The sequence below is a fragment of the Nannizzia gypsea genome, genomic scaffold (assembly GCF_000150975.2).
Source record: "Nannizzia gypsea CBS 118893 supercont1.1 genomic scaffold, whole genome shotgun sequence".
Classification (NCBI taxonomy): domain Eukaryota; kingdom Fungi; phylum Ascomycota; class Eurotiomycetes; order Onygenales; family Arthrodermataceae; genus Nannizzia; species Nannizzia gypsea.
Genome location: NW_003345201.1, coordinates 1,798,173 through 1,819,165, shown reverse-complemented (window position 1 = coordinate 1,819,165; position 20,993 = coordinate 1,798,173). Strand labels below are relative to the sequence as shown.

The 20,993-nt window shown below is 47.3% G+C and overlaps 8 protein-coding genes across 8 annotated transcripts; 4 read left to right on the top strand and 4 right to left on the bottom strand.

Annotated features, from left to right (window-relative positions):
* Window positions 1–809: 809 nt before the first annotated feature.
* MGYG_00682 (hypothetical protein) lies at window positions 810–2,326 on the bottom strand (the record flags this gene model as incomplete). Its single annotated transcript, XM_003176548.1, has 4 exons — window positions 810–1,407; window positions 1,496–1,863; window positions 1,942–2,028; window positions 2,132–2,326. The coding sequence occupies 4 exons, from the start codon at window positions 2,324–2,326 to the stop codon at window positions 810–812; spliced, it is 1,248 nt and encodes a 415-aa protein (XP_003176596.1).
* A 1,599-nt stretch (window positions 2,327–3,925) lies between these two features.
* Window positions 3,926–5,807, top strand: MGYG_00681 (hypothetical protein; the record flags this gene model as incomplete). Its single annotated transcript, XM_003176547.1, has 6 exons — window positions 3,926–3,997; window positions 4,071–4,141; window positions 4,234–4,430; window positions 4,509–4,886; window positions 4,945–5,282; window positions 5,340–5,807. 6 exons carry the CDS (start codon window positions 3,926–3,928, stop codon window positions 5,805–5,807), a joined length of 1,524 nt encoding a protein of 507 aa, XP_003176595.1.
* Window positions 5,808–6,168: 361 nt separating this feature from the next.
* MGYG_00680 (hypothetical protein) lies at window positions 6,169–7,014 on the bottom strand (the record flags this gene model as incomplete). Its single annotated transcript, XM_003176546.1, has 4 exons — window positions 6,169–6,463; window positions 6,534–6,652; window positions 6,729–6,787; window positions 6,864–7,014. The coding sequence occupies 4 exons, from the start codon at window positions 7,012–7,014 to the stop codon at window positions 6,169–6,171; spliced, it is 624 nt and encodes a 207-aa protein (XP_003176594.1).
* Window positions 7,015–7,497: 483 nt separating this feature from the next.
* MGYG_00679 (meiotically up-regulated 56 protein) lies at window positions 7,498–10,959 on the top strand (the record flags this gene model as incomplete). Its single annotated transcript, XM_003176545.1, has 3 exons — window positions 7,498–7,611; window positions 7,667–10,348; window positions 10,411–10,959. 3 exons carry the CDS (start codon window positions 7,498–7,500, stop codon window positions 10,957–10,959), a joined length of 3,345 nt encoding a protein of 1,114 aa, XP_003176593.1.
* A 207-nt stretch (window positions 10,960–11,166) lies between these two features.
* On the bottom strand, window positions 11,167–12,115 carry MGYG_00678 (hypothetical protein; the record flags this gene model as incomplete). Its single annotated transcript, XM_003176544.1, has 2 exons — window positions 11,167–11,557; window positions 11,619–12,115. The coding sequence occupies 2 exons, from the start codon at window positions 12,113–12,115 to the stop codon at window positions 11,167–11,169; spliced, it is 888 nt and encodes a 295-aa protein (XP_003176592.1).
* A 908-nt stretch (window positions 12,116–13,023) lies between these two features.
* On the top strand, window positions 13,024–13,874 carry MGYG_00677 (hypothetical protein; the record flags this gene model as incomplete). The annotated part of the gene is made up of 2 exons (XM_003176543.1): window positions 13,024–13,793; window positions 13,856–13,874. 2 exons carry the CDS (start codon window positions 13,024–13,026, stop codon window positions 13,872–13,874), a joined length of 789 nt encoding a protein of 262 aa, XP_003176591.1.
* Window positions 13,875–16,875: 3,001 nt separating this feature from the next.
* On the bottom strand, window positions 16,876–17,488 carry MGYG_00676 (hypothetical protein; the record flags this gene model as incomplete). The annotated part of the gene is made up of 2 exons (XM_003176542.1): window positions 16,876–17,054; window positions 17,284–17,488. The coding sequence occupies 2 exons, from the start codon at window positions 17,486–17,488 to the stop codon at window positions 16,876–16,878; spliced, it is 384 nt and encodes a 127-aa protein (XP_003176590.1).
* Window positions 17,489–18,015: 527 nt separating this feature from the next.
* Window positions 18,016–19,197, top strand: MGYG_00675 (MACRO domain-containing protein 1; the record flags this gene model as incomplete). The annotated part of the gene is made up of 2 exons (XM_003176541.1): window positions 18,016–18,662; window positions 18,819–19,197. The coding sequence occupies 2 exons, from the start codon at window positions 18,016–18,018 to the stop codon at window positions 19,195–19,197; spliced, it is 1,026 nt and encodes a 341-aa protein (XP_003176589.1).
* Window positions 19,198–20,993: the final 1,796 nt, after the last annotated feature.

Genomic DNA, 20,993 nt, shown 5'->3' with positions numbered 1-20,993 from the left:
CTCTAAAGTGAAGACAGGTTCATATAACTAACTAGCATTAATATGGCTCACTTCTGACACCTCAACTGTCACAGCCAAGAGATTGGATGAGAAGGGTAACTAAAACCGTCAGCGCTGGGGAAGGAGGTTCCAGCCGACCAAGTGAGGAAGTAAAGGGGATGTGCTGAAGGCTGCTGCATAGTCCTGATGATAGGAGCCATGCCACGCGTCTTGGGAGGGCAAGCAAAAATCGCCTACTGGGCGTTCCTCTATCCCACCTGTACCTGACAGAAGAATGGCGCAAGATTAAATTGAAATTGGGATTGGGATTGAAATGTGATAGACACGATAACGGGAAATGATATTGGATAGATCGACCATTCAAAACGTTACACCGCTTAGGGGTAGGTCGTACAAACTGGATGAAGCTCCCGGGCCCATTGGCTGTGATAACTACTCCTCCAGACAAAGCTCGAGCAGGAAGAAGCATGAACAACAAAACTAACGTCTCGTGCCCTTTCTTTCGGTATATAAATAAAGAAGTATATGATGTACAAAAGCTGAAAAATGGAGCACCAAGCTCCCGGCTACACTGGGAACGAGCAAGGAGAGCCAGGCATCCAAGCGTATGTTCAAGCTGGGGACTCGGAGCGGTGCCTAATAGGGCGACTTGCCTCACAGCCCTTATGAGTCTCTGTTATGATGTACTCCTTGTGCACCAATAATTTGTCCTAGATCGATATTTCCGAGTAATCCGTTCTGTGCAATTGAGGCTTGCTTGTCACAAATCCGATCCAACCAGGGGGGGAAATACACAGGTAAGGTATTCTTCATCGTGCCGTCAGGATGTCGAGACTTGAACTGCGATCATCGGGCTTTGGTCGGGCGACTCCTGACCGTAAGCTCCGCTCCCAAAGGAGGTCCTGTAACTTGAATATAGGCGTTTTGCAACTAGGTACCTTGGATTCGACAACATATCCCTTGTCGTAATGTTCCTTTTTCCCCATGGTGTAAGCCGTCTCTGGATGTAGATGACGCATAGCTGAAGCATTTCCAGCAAAAGACGACATGGTGGGTGTCCCAGAAACGCTCCCTCCGGAGGTTGAAGGCCGGGGTGTGCCATTACTATAGTTCTCTTTCGAATAAGATGTTTTGCCAGACCGTGCTTGGGATCCTGATGTCCCGGCCTTACTGTCTCCCCCAGAAACCGAAAGCTCATAGAACTCATTGACTGTTCCAGCCATTAGCCCTGTTCGAAGGACAGCCAGTAGCCGTTTTAAGTTTGGAATGCAGGTGGCCACGACGGAAACGCAGAGGATGGCTTGCATCCAGATTGTTGGCATAACAGCCAGCCATGATCTCTCTGGCGCAGGGGAAGAGAAGTAAGAGCGTGATGTAATAGTCATCACGATAGTGAATGACGGAACACTATTACGCACTTTTGTGTTAGCCCAGTAATTCTCTTAACTTCAATGGTTATCGGAGAAGCTCTCGCCTCTCTCTTCCTTCAACTTACATCAGCCTCATGCCAAAAAGCGCAGCAATGGCAAGTTTTTTGATGAATGGTATTTGCACCTGAGATACAAATAGGAATGGCAGAAGAACTAGCGCGAAATCCGTAATCATGCTCCCTATGTTAAGGCCAACATGTAGGGCATATTGGTTGAGCCAACAGTTTTCGGCCGATTTCCATGGCTGAGCGAGTCCACACTGCAGCGAAAGAGATAAAACACCTGCCAATCCCCAGATAGCCAAAATCCCGAGTAAAATACGGCACATCAACAGGATGCATTTCAACGGCTTGATTGAAATTAAAAGTAGAGTAATGGAGGCCTTTGAACATGCCAGTGAAGCAAGTGCTAAAATCTGACCGATGTAGATAAGCTGTGTAGTCAAAGATCGGTCAGTAACCCATTCGGTAGCTAGTTAACAATGCGCAAAACAGAGGGATTATTTTCATACGATTTCAAACCCTTCCATTGGCATTTTCCGGAGAGCACTTGGCTTCCGCCCCAGACCTCGTAAACAGGCGAAGTTTATGCATATCCCCTGCGCAGTTGACAGACACTTCTCCAGTCAGCATACGGAGTATTTGGATATCACTTTTGGAAAGGGAAAAATGCCACCACGCGAAAGGGCAGATTCATCATACAGCAGCAAAAAGTAGGAACCAGTCACTCCATGCCAGTGTCCTGAGAACCCTGAATCGCGCAATGAGTGTTGTAGTTGTCACGGAGAAAGTAATGATCATGAACAAACAGGTTGACACGATGACCCACGGACTGTGGTTCTCGGATGTCGGCTGTATAAAAGGTTGATAGAGCGGGTCTACGCTTCGTTTAGACATCATGGCCCGTATATGATGGATATCAAGCGGCCCTTCGGTGGTCGGCCGGTGGTTTGGCGCAGGCGGCTCGTTCGCCCTTCGCACCAGCGATATAAAGCTGGATATATATCGTTGCTCGATGTCCAAATCCGACTTCGATTTGAGCCATATTATCCATCCCGCAACAGTAGAGTAGCATGCTGCTTTTCTTTGAAGCATTTAAAAATAGCGGCGAAGCGACGTAGATCCCCTTCGGCTACGGGTCGGGTCTGGGGATCCGCAGCGATAGAGTTGCATCTGTGCCTGAGCCGCGCCGCTGATATTTCAACGATGACCAGGAGAACTAGTCGACTGGTCACTTTTTGTGGACTGCATTCTGTGAAATGTAACTACTCCCGTCACCAGCTCCAGATTAGGCACATTGCTCCTTGCCATCCTCCTGGTCTTCTTTTGCTTCTTCTCTCCTTCTCTTTCTCTTCCTCTCCTTCTCACTTGTGCTTCCATGCATTGCTTCTTCCTGCTAGATGCCGGAGCTAGAGACCAAATGCAGCTCGCGTACCAGTTTTTCTCAGATCATCCAGGCATGCGACTGGCCAGCATCCCTCGCGCCTCACGCAGTTCATGCCAGAAAGGTCCTTCCAACGGCGCCACCATGATGACCCTCTTTGTCTTGCCATTGAAGGCCTGGCATGGGCATGGTCGCCATGGCTTTGTTTGTGTAGCCATTCCAGTCCAAGGCTGGCCGACGATCCCATCTGATATTCCCAGTTCGCGTCCAGCTTGGAAGCCGAAGCTGCTCGCTGAATGAGAACTTTGCCCCTGTTGTGGCGCTTCCTACAAGCTAAGCGAGCTTCTTTTATGATTCTTCAGGTCCTTTTTGAATTTCTGATCCAGGGCCGTTTGCCCCTGAGCTGGTGAACCCATGTCGAGAGGCCCGCTGTATTGAGCAAGGGAGATATGGTATTGTGCAACTGGTACTTCGTAAGTATCAAGTAGCTAAGTACCTCGCCCAGCTACTATTAGTTAGTTACTCGACCAGGGGCGCCGTGAAGCCGGGGGAAATCGCCTTGCAGCAAAAGCAAATATGGATTTGATATCCTGCAGCTCGTGTCTAGCCCAACGGAGGATGATGTTACCAGTCGACTCGCGATGCCAGAAAACGATGTCCATGTTTGACATCCAAACGAAATAGTGCGTTCTCTCTTTGTGATGGACAAAAAGATGGATCACACAGCGTCAGGTCAAAAGTCGGCTCCCTTTCTCCTTTTTCTCTGTGCCTTTTCCCTCCCTCCATCCCTCTCTCCCTCCCTTCCTCTGCTTTTCTTTCTTTATTCTATCACTTGCTTCTATTCACCGTGTTCCCCTGCTTCCTCCTCCTCTGTACCGCTTCTTTCTGTCGTTTCAGGGTCTTTTTGACTAGGGGATAGATAGATATCTATCAACCGTCCTCGTCTACTGATATCCTCTCTCCTTTTGCTACTTTTACCTTTCTAACCAGCTGGTTTGATAGCTCTCCCTCTGAGAATGGACGGGAATAGTCTCACGTCCTTGGACAAAAAGGACGGCTATTGTCTGAAGCCATATGGAGGCAGCTCAGAGAAAGGCATCAAACTCAGGACAATGGCTGAGCCGGGCTCTCCGGCTGGCGCTGCTGGTGGTAACCAAGCTGCCGCAGACCAGTCGAAAGTGAAGGTGATTTTACCCCTTTGGAGCCTTTCTCGTCTTCCCCCTCCCATGAACTATCCAGCTAACACAAATGTATTAGCAACTTTTCAATTTTACTCAAATTTTCTTCTTCTCCCTGACGTTTATGTCTAGCTGGGAGTCGATGGCCTTGTGCGTCCCTTTACCAACATTATATTGCTGCATTGCATTCCCGCATGATATCTGCATAACTGACCCCACTGGTTATGCTTGCTTTTCCTCAGAAATTTAACCGCTGTCTTTACCAATGGCGGCCCTCGGGCTTTGGCTTGGGGTATCATTGTCGTCGTCGCTGGCGGGTTGGCTCAGTCTGCCTCAATGGCAGAGATGGCTTCCATGCAGCCCATTGCCGGTGCCCAGTACCACTGGACCCATTACCTCGCTCCTCAAAAGCATAGAAAATTCATTACTTGGATGCAAGGTATACACGCCTCTTGGGCCTTCACCATTTGATTACCATAACATTAAATAACAATACTTACTGACATGTGGTATATAGGCTGGATTACCTGGTTTGCTTGGGTATCACTCCTTGCGGGCGTGGCCAACACTACGGCCAATATGATCCAAGGCCTAGTGACCGTGAATTTTCCCGACTATCAACCTGAGAGATGGCATCTTACATTTATCATTTTTGCCATGTTGGCAGTCGAAGGACTAATGAACATGTACACCTTCTGGCTGATCCCATGGATCGAACTCCTGGCCGGAATCCTACATGTGGTTCTTTTTATCGTCTTCGTTGTCGTTCTTGTATCTATGGCTCCTCGTCATACCCCTGGCTGGGTGTTTGGAGACCACTCCTCATCCTCAGGATGGAACAGCGAATTCATATCTTGGAATTTAGGTTTACTTACACCCACTTGGGGATTTGTAGGTAAGGTCAACCTCATCCACCAATATTGCTGGCTGATACTAATAACTATTTACACCAGGGTTTGACGGAGCCGTTCACATGAGCGAGGAAGTCCGTCGAGCAAAGCAGGCTGTCCCCAGGTCTATGGTCTGGACAGTTGCAACTAACGGGGTTCTTGCATACGCAATAATAATCACCATCCTTTTTACCATGGGCCCAATTGACGGCGTTCTAAAGTCAAACTTCCCCATTATCGAAATATGTCGACAGGCTACTGGCTCCGTGAGAGCCGCAACAGCCATGGTATCGGGTTTACTCATCATTTCCCTTGCCGTTAACCTTGCTAGTATTGCATCAACATCACGTCTTACTTGGGCATGGTCTCGAGACGGGGGTCTTCCAACCTGGTTCTCGGCAGTAGGTGCCTACTCACTTCTGGATATTATTTAACCTTGCTAACCTTACTCCTGTTAGATTGACCAAAGACACTGTGTCCCCGTTCGTGCTGTCTGGCTTTCTATTATCATCGTCATGGTGCTCGCGTGCTTAAACATAGCCAGTACTACTGCTTTTAGCGCATTCATCGCTCTCTCTAGTATTGGGCTGTTTAGCTCTTACTTCATCGCCATTGGCTGCATGGTATTTGCGCGGTTCTCCCGAGATCGCCCCCTAGAGCTCGGAGAGTGGAACATGGGCAAGTACGGCCTGGCTGTCAACTTATTTGCAATGTTTTACACTGCATATGTGACAATCTGGCTACCCTTCCCCTCCCTTCTCCCAGTTAGTGCGCAGAACATGAATTACTCTTTGCCAATTTTCGCATTTAGCACACTATCTGCGGTACTATATTGGTTCATCAGGGGCAAGAACCACTGGGGTGGCCTGAACAAGGAGGTTATCCGATTGGTTGTTGAACGAGGCGAACTGAGTTTGATCAGCTGAAGGAGCAAGAACATCTATGGAGTATCTTCATAACTTCACAATTTGCTATCTCCGTTGCCTCACAAAAATTCTTCTATCCCAGCCGTTGACGGCTGTATACCTTTCTGAATGTTTATTTTGCCATGGTGGTTTATGAAATGCCTCCAGACAGAGCTTCAGGGTTGCTTTACTTACCTTCCGTTATAAGTTATGATGCATTATCAAGTACATACATTACACCACAAGAATTAAAGGAGATTGAACCACCGATCGTTTCAAGCAGAGTCAGCTCATATTTATGTTCAGAAGAACCTATCAACAAATTTACCTTGCCTCTACTAAGCAAACAAGGCAAAAATTGAGTCTATATTGACGAGAGGCTTTACCATTTAGCCTCCTTTCGTGCCAGGAACTCATTCAGGATTTGAACTCTTTTCTCCAAAGCAGATATCTCCTTTTTCATCGCCGCGTGTATCTTTTGCTCATCGCTTCCGAGTTTTGCATAGAAATCTTTTCTGTACGGAGTTGCCGACATGGCAGCACTGAAAATGGGTTTAACCACAAAACTATGGTGTGGCTTTAGGGTGTTGGTATAGGCATCTCGGAAGGAGGATGACAGTTCTTCACTGTCTGAAGCAAGGTTCTTGCTGAAAGCCTGGGCGGTAAAGTCAAGGCCGCTGTACGTGTTTTTCTTGTAAGCCACTTTGCTAAGTAGACGCGTGCTTTTCAACCACAGGAATTAGTTACCGAATAAGCCAGACCAGACCTTCAGTGGCTTTGTGTTGCTTGGCCTTTAGTTCATTGAGTACGAGGGCCTGAAGAGTTTCGGATTCCGCAGGGGCAGCGAGTTGGCGGTCTCTAATTTTCTATAACATGGGACATTCTCCCGTAAGCTTTAAGTCGTTTTAAGAGGCTTTCCCGTACGTATGAATCGGAGCACACCTTGATGTTTCCAAGCAAATCATTCTTAACAGGCGTGAAAGCGACGGAGCCGAGGATATCTAGGGTAGAAGAAATAGAAAATTGCACGGTTAGTGCATATCTCACTGTTGGTATCTCTCTCAATGGCATAGTTACCGAATAGTTTAACGAGAGACTCAGCAGCTTCAAGGAACTCAGTGGTTGAGATGGCATTGTCGGAGGATTCGTCGATTGGGACGTCCTCGAAGGACCTCTTCATGGTGTCCAGCCATGTGCCGCCCTCGGGGATCACAGCGGTAGTGGCCATGGCGACAGACTATTGCTTCGATTCTAACTGAAGTGAAATCAACGGGTTTATTTCTATCTATCTCTCTTGGGGCAGCAGGTGTTCAAAAAGAAGGATGGCCGGTGCAAGCATGAAATACACCTGAACCGCCCCTTTCCCTCTCCCCGTCGTCCCCACCGCCGCTTTGATGGCGGGGCGTTTGGCTCCAAGACAATGATTGATATTACGTCAGCTAAAACATGCAAACACTGCAAACTGGATTGAAGCTTGGACCAGTCCAATATTTACGGCCTTGCACTATTACGTCATACGCCGAACCTTAAATCCAAAACAGAAAAGACCTTAATTAGTCCCTTGCCAAGTTTGTTTCAACTTCCCAGCTCTAACGACAACAACAACAACAACAGCAACGACAGAGATCGAGATAATGCCCTGTTAGCGATAGGCGCCGATGTTTCGTAGAATAACCCTTGTGGCCTAGGACCGCTGGTCAGCTATGGGGAAATGGATTCCACTAGCCCACCAAGCGAGCAGCCAGTTCCAACCGTCAGCCATCAGTCTCGCTCCAGATATGATCATGACAGCTTGGAATGTGGCTCCTTCACCGCGCAGAAATTGGTATACGAACCCCTGAGATGAAGCACGAATGAGTTCTAACTTCCTGGAACCACAGAAACATGCATCGCCAGACCACCTGCATATCACAAATCGGCGTTTCTTCATAGGACCGTTACCCAAGGGCTGGGGCCAACACCGCCGAAGGCATTGGTATAAATCATGCCTTGGTATCAGAGACTACTCGTCTCGTAACCAAACGTTCTCCGCAGATATTTCTGTTGGGTACCAGCGCCAATTAACTCGGTACATGGGCTCTTCGTCAACTACGCGGTTCAAGCCGAGCTTCCCACAGCCAGATGATGTCGAAGCCGAAGACGAAGACGAGAACGATCAAACTTCACCAGCAATGAATGGTCAAACTACAGGAGAATCTTCAAGAGGTAACCATGTGGGACCAAAGATAATCAAATCAGTAGAAGCCGGTCGGCAAGCCCAACGCCAGGATGACGACACAGGAGGTTTTGGTCTCTCTCATCCAAGCATTAAACGTCTACAGACTCAGCATCGACCTAAGAACAGTCCTATTGCTACAAACTCTAGTCCTGTCGTACGAATGTCGTCCGACGAAAACGTACCTGAAGCTTATTTCACAGCTCCCGACGCCGAGCCGCAGTCGGCAACTCCTGAAGCCAACCCTCTGCCACGAAATAGCACCACATCTCAAGAGCTAAGAAGCCCAGAAAACGACCATTTGCAAAGCTCCTCGTCATTACCATATCGTAATAGTTATGCAACAACTGGTGCGTCAGCCGTGTCAACTACTGATGGGGTAGGATTAGAAGCAGAGGTTGGATCACAGTCGTCTTTGATTTCCCATAATAAGCAGCAATCATCTTCGATCTCGGAAGATAGAAGGAAATCAAAGACGCAACAGCTAGAGTTGCAGCGTCAAGAACCTCGTGGAGAATCCGACCAGACGGAAGCTGAACTGGCTAAGTCTCAGCAACCTCACAGGCTTATCAACCGTGTTATTTCTGACCGAGTCCGCTTTGGAGTAGAGGAAAGAGTTGAGAGTGGGCAGCGTCGTTTACAGAACCGCCTTGGGCTATCGGATGACTCTAGGGCCAGCAGGAAACAAAAACGACAGACTCGTCGCCACGGAGAAGTTCTTAGAGCAGAGAAAATGCTTGTACGGATTGATGTTACCGCCCAAACTGTACCCAATCTCTATAACGACAATGCTAGCGTTAAGATTGAGACACGGCCAATAGAAAACTGGAGGGAGTATCTTGTAGTTTGTCGGCAAGGCTATGACGAACAAACGCCATACCTTCTCCAGTTCTACAAAACACGCGTGATACCCCAGGTTCAGGGCGCTAAAGTCAAGAGAAAATATGCACATGAGGTGAAGCTTTCCCAAGGCCAAGCCAATGTAAACCTATTTTCCACTTTGGATAAGACTGTCGTTGTGTGGCATCCAACCAAGATGAATGGTACTCGCATTTTCATTATGCGGGCCCGAGCGGCTGCGCATTCAGTTGAATGGTATACATTCATTCGAAAGGTCCTGGGTTGGAAACAACCCTCCAGTTTATTTGTTCATGCGCCTGATCTGGACGTTTCTCTTGTTCTACAGAACCCGTTTGAACGCTATGCAAAGGATAACACTGAGGAGAGTGAAGGTACGCTATCAAACAATACGAGTGAGGAACAAGCTGTATCTACGGCAATAATACGCACTTGTATGAACACACTCTCCGACTGCTCTGAATGGCCTGAAATTCTTGATATCTGGAAGAAATCAGAGAATATGGGTTTAGCATGGCGACGGTATGATCGAATAGAGTGGATTCAAGGGGGTAATGAGGAGAGAATGTATGGAACAATGGCCATGAGAACCTCGCACGACTTAGAACTACGTCCAAAGCGGCACTACCCAACCTCCACGGCCATGGACTCGTCTGAAGTCTTGATGGAGGAGCCGTCTCCAGTCGAGGGGTTTTTGATTCTCCTCACCTCCCAGCAAGGCACCCACCGGCGCTGGGGGAAAAACTTTTCCAGGCGTTTATATCTTTACAGTGAGGACCAATACCTTTGCTTCTGCAAACCGACAAAGGCATCTACCCCTCCGGCCCCAAAACTTCCCAGTACTCTCGGAACTGGGTCTTCCACTGCACCTGAAACGATCAGAGGCTCTCCTGTTATATACCCAGTTGACCCGTATCCGCTTGAGGATGGGCAGATTCCATGGCTACGCGACGGAGGAAATAAGTCGTACGCTAATTATTGTGACCAGACTGCGTACGCAGAGGACCGCCGAAACACGAATAACCTAGGTCAAGCGGAAGGGTATTTCAATTTGTGCCGTGTGTCTGAAATAAGGACTTTATCGGAGACAGAAAGCAGAGGAAATCAAGGCAATGAAACAAGCTCTGGTTCTCAGGAGCCTGTCAGAAACCATCCCACTACTGGCAGTTTCTCTCTTGCTGACCAGGATCACGTATTTGAGCTTCAACTTGATGATGGGCTCGTGGTTAGATTACGGGCTTATAATACAAAAACCCGAGATGTCTGGATCCATAGGTTGCGCCAGTTGACAATGTACTGGAAGGCTCGAGTTAAGGCTGATATCACTACATTGAAATCAGTTCGACAACACAACCTGGAAAAACTTGATATAGATGAGGCCCAGGAATCTATCATTGGACAGTTTGCACAAAAGTGGGAAGTTGCGCGGGCAGACGCCTCACCTGAGCTCTTCAATGTCTGTGGCCCATCTGGATGCCGGGCAATTAAGGTATGTATCAATTTTCTGTGCTCTATTGCCATTCATGCTTAAGCTAACAACACCATATTCAGAGATCCGGCTACCTCTATCGCAAGCCACGCAGACGGGGCTCATTTGCGAAATGCGATGTTATACTTGCCGAAGGTCAACTGCTCATTTTCCAGGACTCGGTCAGGACATTTTCCGGAGAACAAGTACCACACACGCATCAGTCTAAGCAGAACATTCTCGATCTACGCGATTGCTACCTGTATAGCGGTGTCCTTACCAACGCTGATCTGCTATACCACAGCCAGACCTTTGACAATAACCACCCAGGCCACAATTCAACGCCACGCATATACCCATCTGATGGCTGGACATCTGCTGATGAAGATACAGCAACGACTTTTGTCATCTGGAACAATACTCGCAGAATATTATTTCATGGGGAAGAAGAGGGTGATGGAAAGCAGAAGAAGCGAAAATGGAGGAATGTATCTCGCCTGGGTGCATCAGGCAGATCAATCGTATTTAAGGCTCGAAGTAGAGCAGAAAGAGATATGTGGGTTTTGGCTATCGAGACGGAGATCGACCGGCTACAACAGGAGGAAGACATGAGAATTGTGCCAGAAAAGTGACTTTTGATTTCGATGGTGCCCTGTCTTATTCTTATCAAGACTGTATTATTTTATAGAGCATTTTTTCGGTGTAATTTTGGGACATTCGGAGCGTTTCGCAAAGTTTGGTTAAATCAAAGCGCAACTAATATTCTACAATGTTTATTCTTCCCAATTCACGATGTCTCCGGCTACTAGATTTAACCGACAGCCGTATACGTTACATCCCTAGTTCACGTTCGGGTCATAAACAGTAACCGCATCTTTCTTGACCCGCATTCTCTGGCTCTTTCCATGACTTCCACCACTTTCTACAGAATCATTCTCATTCTCCCACTCCCACCACTTCAACGTCCTCGATTTCGGGCGTAAGACACACATAACTTGCCCCTTTATCATTCCCATGGATATAGGGCCGTAGGTATTGCTGTCAAAAGTCGAGTCAGGGTCGGTAGCATCACCTTCGACCCAAACGTGATTCCAAGGCACAATTTGGGTTTTCTGGTCCCCCTCGCCAGACTTGGACGGTCGTGTAGTAACAATATCGCCAGGCAGGGCTATGATACGTTTCACTGACAATTTGCTTGGTTCAGCAGTGGAACTCGAGCCACGCAATGATCTGAATATAAAATCAATTAGCATTAAATCTTTGAAATATAAATGATTGAGCGAACACTAACGGGAACACCACCACCATTCCTCGTTGTAAATGCATTTTTGTGGCATATGTGACGTCTACAAGCACCATCTCGCTGTCAATATTGTCGATATTATATCCCTTATTTAAATATGGCGACATAGATGCACCGCTAATCCATTTGACGTCCAAAACATGCTCACGGAGAACTATGAAGAGAGCTAACCCCTGGATCGTGAATAGGAAAGTGTCGAGTGCAGCATTTCTGCCGAAGGAATATCGTGAGCGACTCCGCGGTTCGTCGGCGTTATTCGTATTGCTGTCGCCATCGTACTGAGCCCTAGGGCCTTTCTTTTCAGGTGTATCGGTCGAACTTCGTTCACGTACAGAATTGAGCTTGGATATATGCGACTGTGGTCTGAAAGGGACTGCACTTGGATGCGACAATCGGCCGATAGTGCCGAGTCTTGATTTCTTCAGGGTCGATCGGGAAAGGCGGGAGGCCAATGGTATGAAGAAAGCATTCAATAAGGATAACATGAGTAGAGGAAAATCCCCTATCCTGAAGGGCCGTTGCTACTATATCTCATGCTCTTTGATAATGGTTCATCTTTTGGCCCGGGAGTTGCTGCAAGCGAGATTGTTGCGGCTCTGATAAGATAAGAAAGTCTTGGTAACTAGTTAGTTATTTAACTGCCTAAGAGGCACCTATCTGGGATGCAACTTCAGTTTTAACCACAAAATACCAACTTCACATCCGCCAGTTCTTGCAAGATACCATCTATACCCAAAATATCACACCTGCAGAGATGAACTCACGGTTAATCAAAGCCTTTTAAGTCATAATATGGACTCGGGCCCAGAGAGGCAAACTCCTGTCTATTGCGGTCCTGTTGCCAAATAGTAATTATGGTATCAAAAGGCTTTATAATTAATATTAGTTTAACTGCAGTTGTTTGCCAACACTATTATAAGCTATAGAGAGCCTTATAATATTATTTCTCTTACTTCTATATATTAATTGATACAATGACCAATATGATATAAATTTAGTTTGGAGAAAGGGAGGATCTTATACCACCTACCAACGGCCTGGTATTCACGTTGTTATCACGTAAGCTGCAATACTTACTCACTATCAAAGAGGACAAAATATCAAACTCTTTACTTTATTTCTTTACCTTTTCTGTGTGCTCTCAATGCTCTCAGTGCTCTTATGGTCAGGTATATTATTGACCCTGCTGTCATTCGTTTACATTCAGTCTCAGCTTTCTAACTCTGGCGCATATATCCCCCTACACTGTCTACCTCTCAGGTTGGTGAATTCAAAGCATGAACGCGTCAATATATGAGATACATCTGTTTCTCATTCCGCTGCCGATATATCTACAGTATAAAAGTGAACTTCTATGTCTAACTGACTAAATACAACAGGAGTATAGAGACCTATGGCTCTTATTTGGAACCAAGATCCTAGGGCAGAGAGAGCAACTCTAATGAGTCTCTCTACTGAGCTTCTGTGTATGGTTGCTGCAGAGCTCAGCATGACTGATGTGAGCCGAGTTGTCCGCTGTAATAAGCGCCTTAATGCTGCAGTCACCCCGTTTTTATATCGATTTAAGGTCAAGCCTTATATGTGGACAAAGATGGCTGAGATAAAGCCTGGCCAATACGCGTACAAGTCCCCAGTAGCAACCTGGGAAACCGCTCGTGTTACCAGCATCCTTGTCACCCATACACCCCTCGAATGGGCTGCTCTCATGAACCTAGCCAATGCCATCACTCGAATGATTGGACCCAAGCCGGATCGGAACTTCTTTGTGGACATGCGCTTTGGAACCGCTTTGGAATTAGCATCTATGGTTGGCAGTGCCTCTGCTCTGAAAGCACTTGCAGCCACCCATGCGGGGAGATGGCCTAGAGGGAAATGGGGATATTACCCCATGCATCAGGCAGCATTTAACGACCATATCGATGGTATTCAGGTTCTGCTCGATGCCGGCTGCCCCATCAATAAGTTTGACGACCGTCATATGACACCTCTTGCCGTGGCTACAGCTCGCAAGAAGGTCGTTACTGCAAAATTTCTCTTGGAAAAAGGGGCTCGAAGAACAAAACTCAGCCATGATGCCCAAATTGCGCTAGCTACATTACTTAGAGAACCGGTACTTGATCAGGAAGGCGAGAAAGTCAGCAGCGAGGCGGGAGATGCACTCAGGTACGTATAATGGACGTCAATAAATGGTATCTTCCACGGCAAAACGCTAATTCTAAGCTCAGTACCTCTCCAATATTGTGATTCCGCCATGAAAACCATCGAATTCCACAACGTATCCTCCTTTTCTATATCTGCACACCTGCTGTCTTTTTTTCTTTCCAGGTACTCGTTGATGTATCTACAAGGACGAGGCTATCCGCGGATCATCAAGCACATTATGTACCCCGTCCTGCAACTCTGTCATTTGTAAAATATGGCCGGCAAATCTCACATAGCTACTCCGTAAATGGCGTCCAGTTACGGATGTTGAAATCAATCTACCAGCATAAGCTGTGCGCTGCCGAGAAACAACCACGGCCAATAAATTGATAGGCCTTTTTATATTTCGTTCTTCCCATCTGCCATCTGCATTTCTTATTACAGATCTCCAGCTGAACCGCCCAACGGGCTGGCTGACGGACGTCGCCTCGTTCGATAATGTACCAGGTATGTGGTGCTTGGACAGCATTCAATGTCGTCTCAATATGTGTGTAAAAGTAATGTGACATTCCGATCGTCTCCGTGTGTGAAGGACTCCATTACTCAATTCCATTGACTTCCGTATATCGAAGATCAGCGAGGCGATCCAACCTCGGGATGTACCCCCGCCTTTTTTTCCTTTCCTTTTTCTCATCCTTGGCCTGTAGAAGGAAACATAAATAATCTTCAGCCTGAAGGATGATACTACAAAAACCCAGTCTGGATCGAAATAGATACACAGCACCGAAGTTTACTTCGCGGCAGCCAGTCGCCCAGTACACTGCAGACTTCGGGAAGCATACTAATCAATATCCAGAACCGTATCGAACTGCACTAAAGTTTGTGCTCTCACACAAGCAATTATGTGTCGTTAATGGGTATCCATTTTGATCGCAATCTGAAGTCCGATCAAACGAGGAACTAGGCGCCTCAGCGCTCGCCAGGGGCGGCATAAAGGTAAATATTGTGCCAGTGGTCCCATCTCCCTGGCACACCCATGGAGAACGGAGATGATCATGAGGTTGTGCATCGATCCTCGATTTCTGGCCGTAGACGGCGGTTCAGCCCAGCGTATATTTGGCAATGCCCTTTGATGGGATGGCATTGAGCCACAATCGATAATTTCATCTTCAAACGAAAAAGAAAATATAACTATCCCAAGTGGTAGAATGATGCATGCAACAGTTACCGTATCATGCGCTGTGTAACTCCGCAACTGCAGCGAATGACCTGGGGACGGGAGTGAGTAGAATGTATGTATGTGATCTCGTCGCATTGCAGGTAACCAGTGACTTCCAGGAGCCGCATCCATGCATCCCCTGTAATAAACGAGATGTGTTTTCTACGCTTGAGTAATCCAAATTGATAGTGTCAAGCAGCTTGGAAACTCTCTTCACCGCCTATGAGTCTGTGCAAACGGCTCCTCGGATATCTTTGGGTCTTGGAAAGACACGGTCCATGGCGTGTACTCCGTACGGAGTATTGACAGAACAATGCCAACTTGGTAAGGGGTACTCAATGGTATTGGCCGAAGGACTTTGGCCTCATTGACGCCTCTGACTATTAAATCTATCATACTCCGTATTCCTTGTGGATTGGTTCAGCTTGCTTGTCTGTACTCCGTACCTGTGGAAGCATAGCATCGCAGCTGAATTCGCTGTCTTTAGGAGCACCGCCGATGTAACAAGACAAACCGATCATGAACATCTAAAACGAAGACGTCAATCCATTGAGCCTGGCTCGTGGGTTTCGGCGATTATGAGGCACTATTAGACAGGCCTCCGACCTCGATACTGCGGCTAAGCTTCAGACAAACATTGATTTATGGCTTCTGTATGGCTGGAGCAAGGCTCTGCATATCTGGTCTTAATGGGCTGCTACACCACCAAGGGCAAAAAGTGTCAGAATGGCCGAGTCCAGCCTGGAATGTGCGGGAAGACAGAGAGAACCGCCCACCCACCTACAGGGCCGGAAGACGAAAGCATGGCACAGCATTTTGTTTCCATAGGGCTTGAGAAGTGTTCCCCATCAACTGGCTGGCTAGATGATCTTCCGTAGGCCTCGGTTGATTCAAAGTGTGAAATATTCTGTCCTGATGGCCACGGAAATCGCCGTGAGCAGATTTGTAGCCCATCGATATGGACCTGCCTTGAGAAGACTAGCTGAGAATCCTGAACTGTGGCCGGCGACTTAATCGGTAGACATTCTGCAACGATGGAAACCCGCCACCCCACCGTTGATGGCTGGATTTCTTTTATGGAAGAGCTTCTTCTCTCGATACGCCAATTGTGAAACGAGAATACCTACCAGAACGATCATAGAAGCCGTGTCCTACAGATAACGCCAGCGAAGCAATAGGTGATGGGCTTTTAAGGTCTCCACCAGCTGAGAAGCTAGAGATTATCGAAGTTATCAGTTCCTCGGGAGTGTGAGAAGCATGTGTTAAAGGTTAAGAAGAGGGAAAGAAAAGGGGGAAGATATCCGATTCAAGCAAGTTGAATCGAAAACTGGCGGAGTCCAAGGCCAAAAAAAACCCAATACAAAAATTAGAAAATGGGGGAAATAAAACTTAACAAGAGGATAGATGAATATCGCCAGTGATATACGGAGTTAAAGTGTATGTTTTGAAGCTTACCTTTTTAGGGAAAGTGTTGCCTGGCCTGAATACACCACCCCCCGAAAGTCGGGTATAATAGTCTAATATCAGCATATCTGGCAAGATTGGTCGAGCCGTGTTCCCAAAGAAGAAAAGCAAAAAACGAGAACCGTCCGCATAGGTCGATGGTCTGAGCAACAGTGAAAGTTTGGAAAGGTTTAGCGGTAGGTCTAACCGAGCATTGAGGCGTGAGAGGTCATAACTGTGTTGAGATAGTTATCACCAACTAGCTGGCCTGTTTTATTACCAGGAAAGCTAAATCTCCACAGCAGCTGGGGCCGGTGGCTCTTGGTGTGCACTTAGTATGCGACTTACACACGCCCTGTCACCTCACCCTTGCAAGCGAAGTGGTCTTTTGCCGGAGATGAAAGGAAACGAAGCGCCAGCGCCAGCGCCAACGGCCAGGTTCTAACTTTCGGGAGAAGGTGTGTTAAACAACTTCAGCCACGCATCGCGATCCACAAGCCAGCCAGTGGGCCGTTTATTGTGGGGGATAGCTCCTTCGATTTTTGTAGATATATAGTGGAATATTTCCAAAAGGCTTGTATTATTTGTCGTTAATCTTTTCTTTTCAGGCTCTTCCTCTGCTATAGACCTGTATGAGTATATTATATATGGCTATACGTTAGAAAAGGGGCGTCGATGCTTACCATTTTGTATGTATAGTTGAGCGTTTGATATAGCAGTGGAAGGACAGGGTTTCAGATAGAAGTAAAAGCTTCAGAGTCAGAAAGGGTCTCTGTTCCTGCCTTTTGAGATCCATCAGATCTGCCCTGCCAGGTGGAATACTCCAACCTCCAGCATAAGTACACTTACGTACACGGAGGAGGGTGAAGCTTGTGATAATAAGAGGCGAGCAGCCTGTCTTACAGGTCTGATATGCACGTTGTTCATGGGTAAGCAACTGACAGCAGCCGAGGTTCTGCAGAGCACAGCACATCTGCCGCAGCCTGCTACAGTCTGCAACAGAGTGCAGCTTCCCTGAGACAATGTCTTCTGTCATCTGCCTTTCTTCCTCCATTTTATTCTAGATCCTTCAATCTCCCTTCTTTTTGTCCCTCCCGCCGCCATCTTCATCTTCATCTTCATCTTCATCTTCATCTTCATCTTCATCTTCAAGTTTGAAGTTGAAAAAAAAGAATGAAAATTAGGTTTGAGCTTTGTCTATTATTATATAAGCCGCATAAATAAAATTCCGATCCGAATATTGGTCACGTGGAGTTTTCCCCACAAGAGCTTCGGCAGCTTTCGAGAGGACGAAGACGACAAAAGAGATGAAGACGGAGATGGGGACAAGCGAGGAAGAAAGTCAGCCAGGAAAACACCTTGAGAAGAAGCAGAAGAAGAGAGTCAGTCAGAGAGACAGACAGCTGGATGGTGAGGGGGCGGATAATCATAGAGTGACGGCCTAGTCTGCAGGCATTCACATTTATCCTCCTATAAAACAAACGTCATATCAAATTGTTCTGCCTATCTATAATAGCTATCACCACATACTACACCGACCTACCTACAACACAGACAAACACAGATAACAAGACTGAGAACATGGCGTCTGCTATCCTCCCGCTTGCTGAAATTCCTACACTGTCTCTGCTCTATCGCCTAAGACATCTTACAGCAGCAGCTACCCCGCAGGTTTCCACGGCTTCACAGCGATTCAACGATATTATCAGTCATGTAACGCATGATATCACCCGGCTCGAGGTCGACTGCATCGTGAATGCCGCGAACGAATCCCTTCTCGGTGGCGGAGGCGTCGATGGAGCCATTCATCGAGCAGCGGGCCCAAACCTGCTGCGTGAATGCCGTACGCTTGATGGATGCCAGACAGGTGATGCCAAGATCACCGATGCCTATCGATTGCCATGCAAGAAGGTCGTTCATGCCGTAGGACCCGTGTATGTGATGGAGAGGTTTCGCGGAGGGCCTGGTAGGGGTGACGTGCGAAGACCAGAAATGCTGCTGAGAGGCTGCTACCAACGCAGCCTAGAGCTCTTAGTCGCCAGTGGATTAAAGAGTATCGCTTTTTCGTCGATCAGTACCGGGGTTTACGGGTATCCAAGTGTCGAAGCAGCTACTGTGGCGATCAAGGTAGTGAGAGAATTCCTTGAATCCCATCCCGAGTCACTGGAGAGGGTAGTCTTCTGCACCTTTGAGAGAAAGGATGTCAGGGCATACGATATGCTCCTTCCGTACGTATATTTCTTGCTTTCCATCTTGTTATTTCCACTAGGGGTATTTTTGCACCGTCAGGGACAAGATAAAAATAATTGAAAAAAGGAAAAAGAAAAAGAAGGAGGAAAAAAAAACCAATCCAGCTAATGAGTTGCTAAATTTTGCTTCTATAGCCAATATTTCCCTCCCACTGAACAGGATCTTCCACCTTCCTCAACCACCAAGGCGGAAGAGACAGGAACCGAAGCTGGAAGTCCACATGCCCCCGAGATCCTCGCCGCCAGTCTTCCTGATGCGCCAACATCTGAACCAGTAAGTCAGGACGGCGGTTCCACGGCTAAAAAGGCAAAGCTAGCTCCGGATGACAGCACCATCACCGCTCGAGATCTCGAAGATGACGATGATTGGGAAAAGGTGGATCAACCGGTGAACACCAAGGAGAACCTCGACGACGATCCTGTGGAAGTTGACAACGGTCCAACCGCTGCGGACGTCCAGAGCGTTTCCAGCGCTGCCGATCTTGAATCCTCTCATGAAGGAAAACTCAGATAAATCTGGTCTTGACATTGACAGCCCGAAAGGGTTCCTTTGTTTTTCCTATTTCCTGTCCATTTATTTCATTCAAAACCATCAATCAGTACCCTTGTACACCGTACTTCAAGCCATTACACCCCCTCGTTGGTTCTTTCCCTTCCCCTTTTCCTTTTCCTTTTTCTTTTCTTCTTTATCTCTCTTTCTAACGAATGTGATATACAATACGGTCAATGTACTCTGGAATTGCGGATTTGGCTTAAGGGACTATAGGGTTGATTGGAGCATGCCTGTCTATCAGATAAAAAAAATATGCGTGTTTCCTAATGCAGACATCGGACGGCCATGTTTTCTTTTGCCCTTTGCCCTTCATCGCGTCAATCCAACCCTTGCAGTTCCGTTTAGTCAGGGGAAAGCGTAGCCTAAATCTCCTCATCTCCTCCACTGGCTGCCCCAAGAGGATCGTCAAGCCATGAAACGGCCGGGCCACCTTGCATCCTCACATATATGTATGCATTATCTGTTAATCATTGTCGAGGTCCGAAAGTCCGGCCGGAAAGTTGAAGCGGCGCAGAGAGCCACGTCTGGGCGTTTGCTCCGGCCAGCTAGCCACACCACCTATACGGGCAACCAAGTATATACATTATTATCATTCTCTAGCGTTGTGGTACTCCTCGATCGCTTGATACCATGGCACGGGGACTCTACTAGTTATCTTGTCTTCGTCTCTTATTGATATGGCCCTGCAGCTATTGCCCCTGTGCTAGATGCCGATTTGTCGATTCCCATCTATAAGACAAACGGCATATATACGGGTATCAACCAGCACACCGGCCCAAAGAACCAAGCTGAAAGGGGAAACTCGAGCAGAGCAAACAGCCTCCCGTCGTTCGTAAAAACAGTGAATTCAGGGAAGAAGAAAAGAAAAGAAGGAAGAGAACGCCCTCGGAGATTTTTCTCCTTTTAGCCCTTAACTAACGGGGTAACTCAAGCTCTCTTATATCAGACCCGTTAATCATAACTCTTAGCTAAAATTATCCATAATAATCTGCGTAAAAGGCCAGACAGGCAGGCAGACAGAAGAGCGTGAGCATGAGATCTTTGTTTTTTGCGGTTTTATGAATGAAAGTGTTATGGTTTCGTTTTCGTGTTGAAGATTGAGATGAGATACGATTCGCAGGGATTGCAATGCAAATCCCGATCATCGGATGGTGCTACCGAGGAGAGCAAGGAGCCCAAGCAGGATTGACGATATTATAGCACAGGAATATGCCAATATATATATTCCCTACTTTTTGCTGTTCCAGGGTGGAGGGTTAAATGACGATGCACTGCCCCAGAAAACCTGACTTGTGCCCCTTTTCTTCCAGGTGCAAAACTTGGAAAACGAGAACGAGGCGGCGTTGGGAGGCAGTTGAATGAAGAAAGATAGTGAAAACGAAGAGGCAGACGGCGATGTTGGAGAGAGGTGACTCGTTCCTGCAAACCCCGAGAGTAACGGCTTTTTATATCAGCGGCACCCAAGCCTCTTGAGATGATCGGGTTGGGAACGGTTCTGCAACGTCCTTTCCCCGCCCCTGCTGGCGCGGCTGGCGCCCTATTTAGGGGCTTTCTTTCTTTCTTTTTTTTTTTTTCACCCTTCGCTGTACATGTGGTTTTCCCCATGTCTAGTTTCGGGCTCTTTGAAAAGAATCCAGGGAACACAAGACGGGAATGGGGATTTTGCATCAACCTAATCTAGGCTGCGTGATGGTATTGGGCGGTAAAAAGGAACGGGTGTGGTACATGAGAGGGGGCAAGCAGTGAAGGCGCAATAG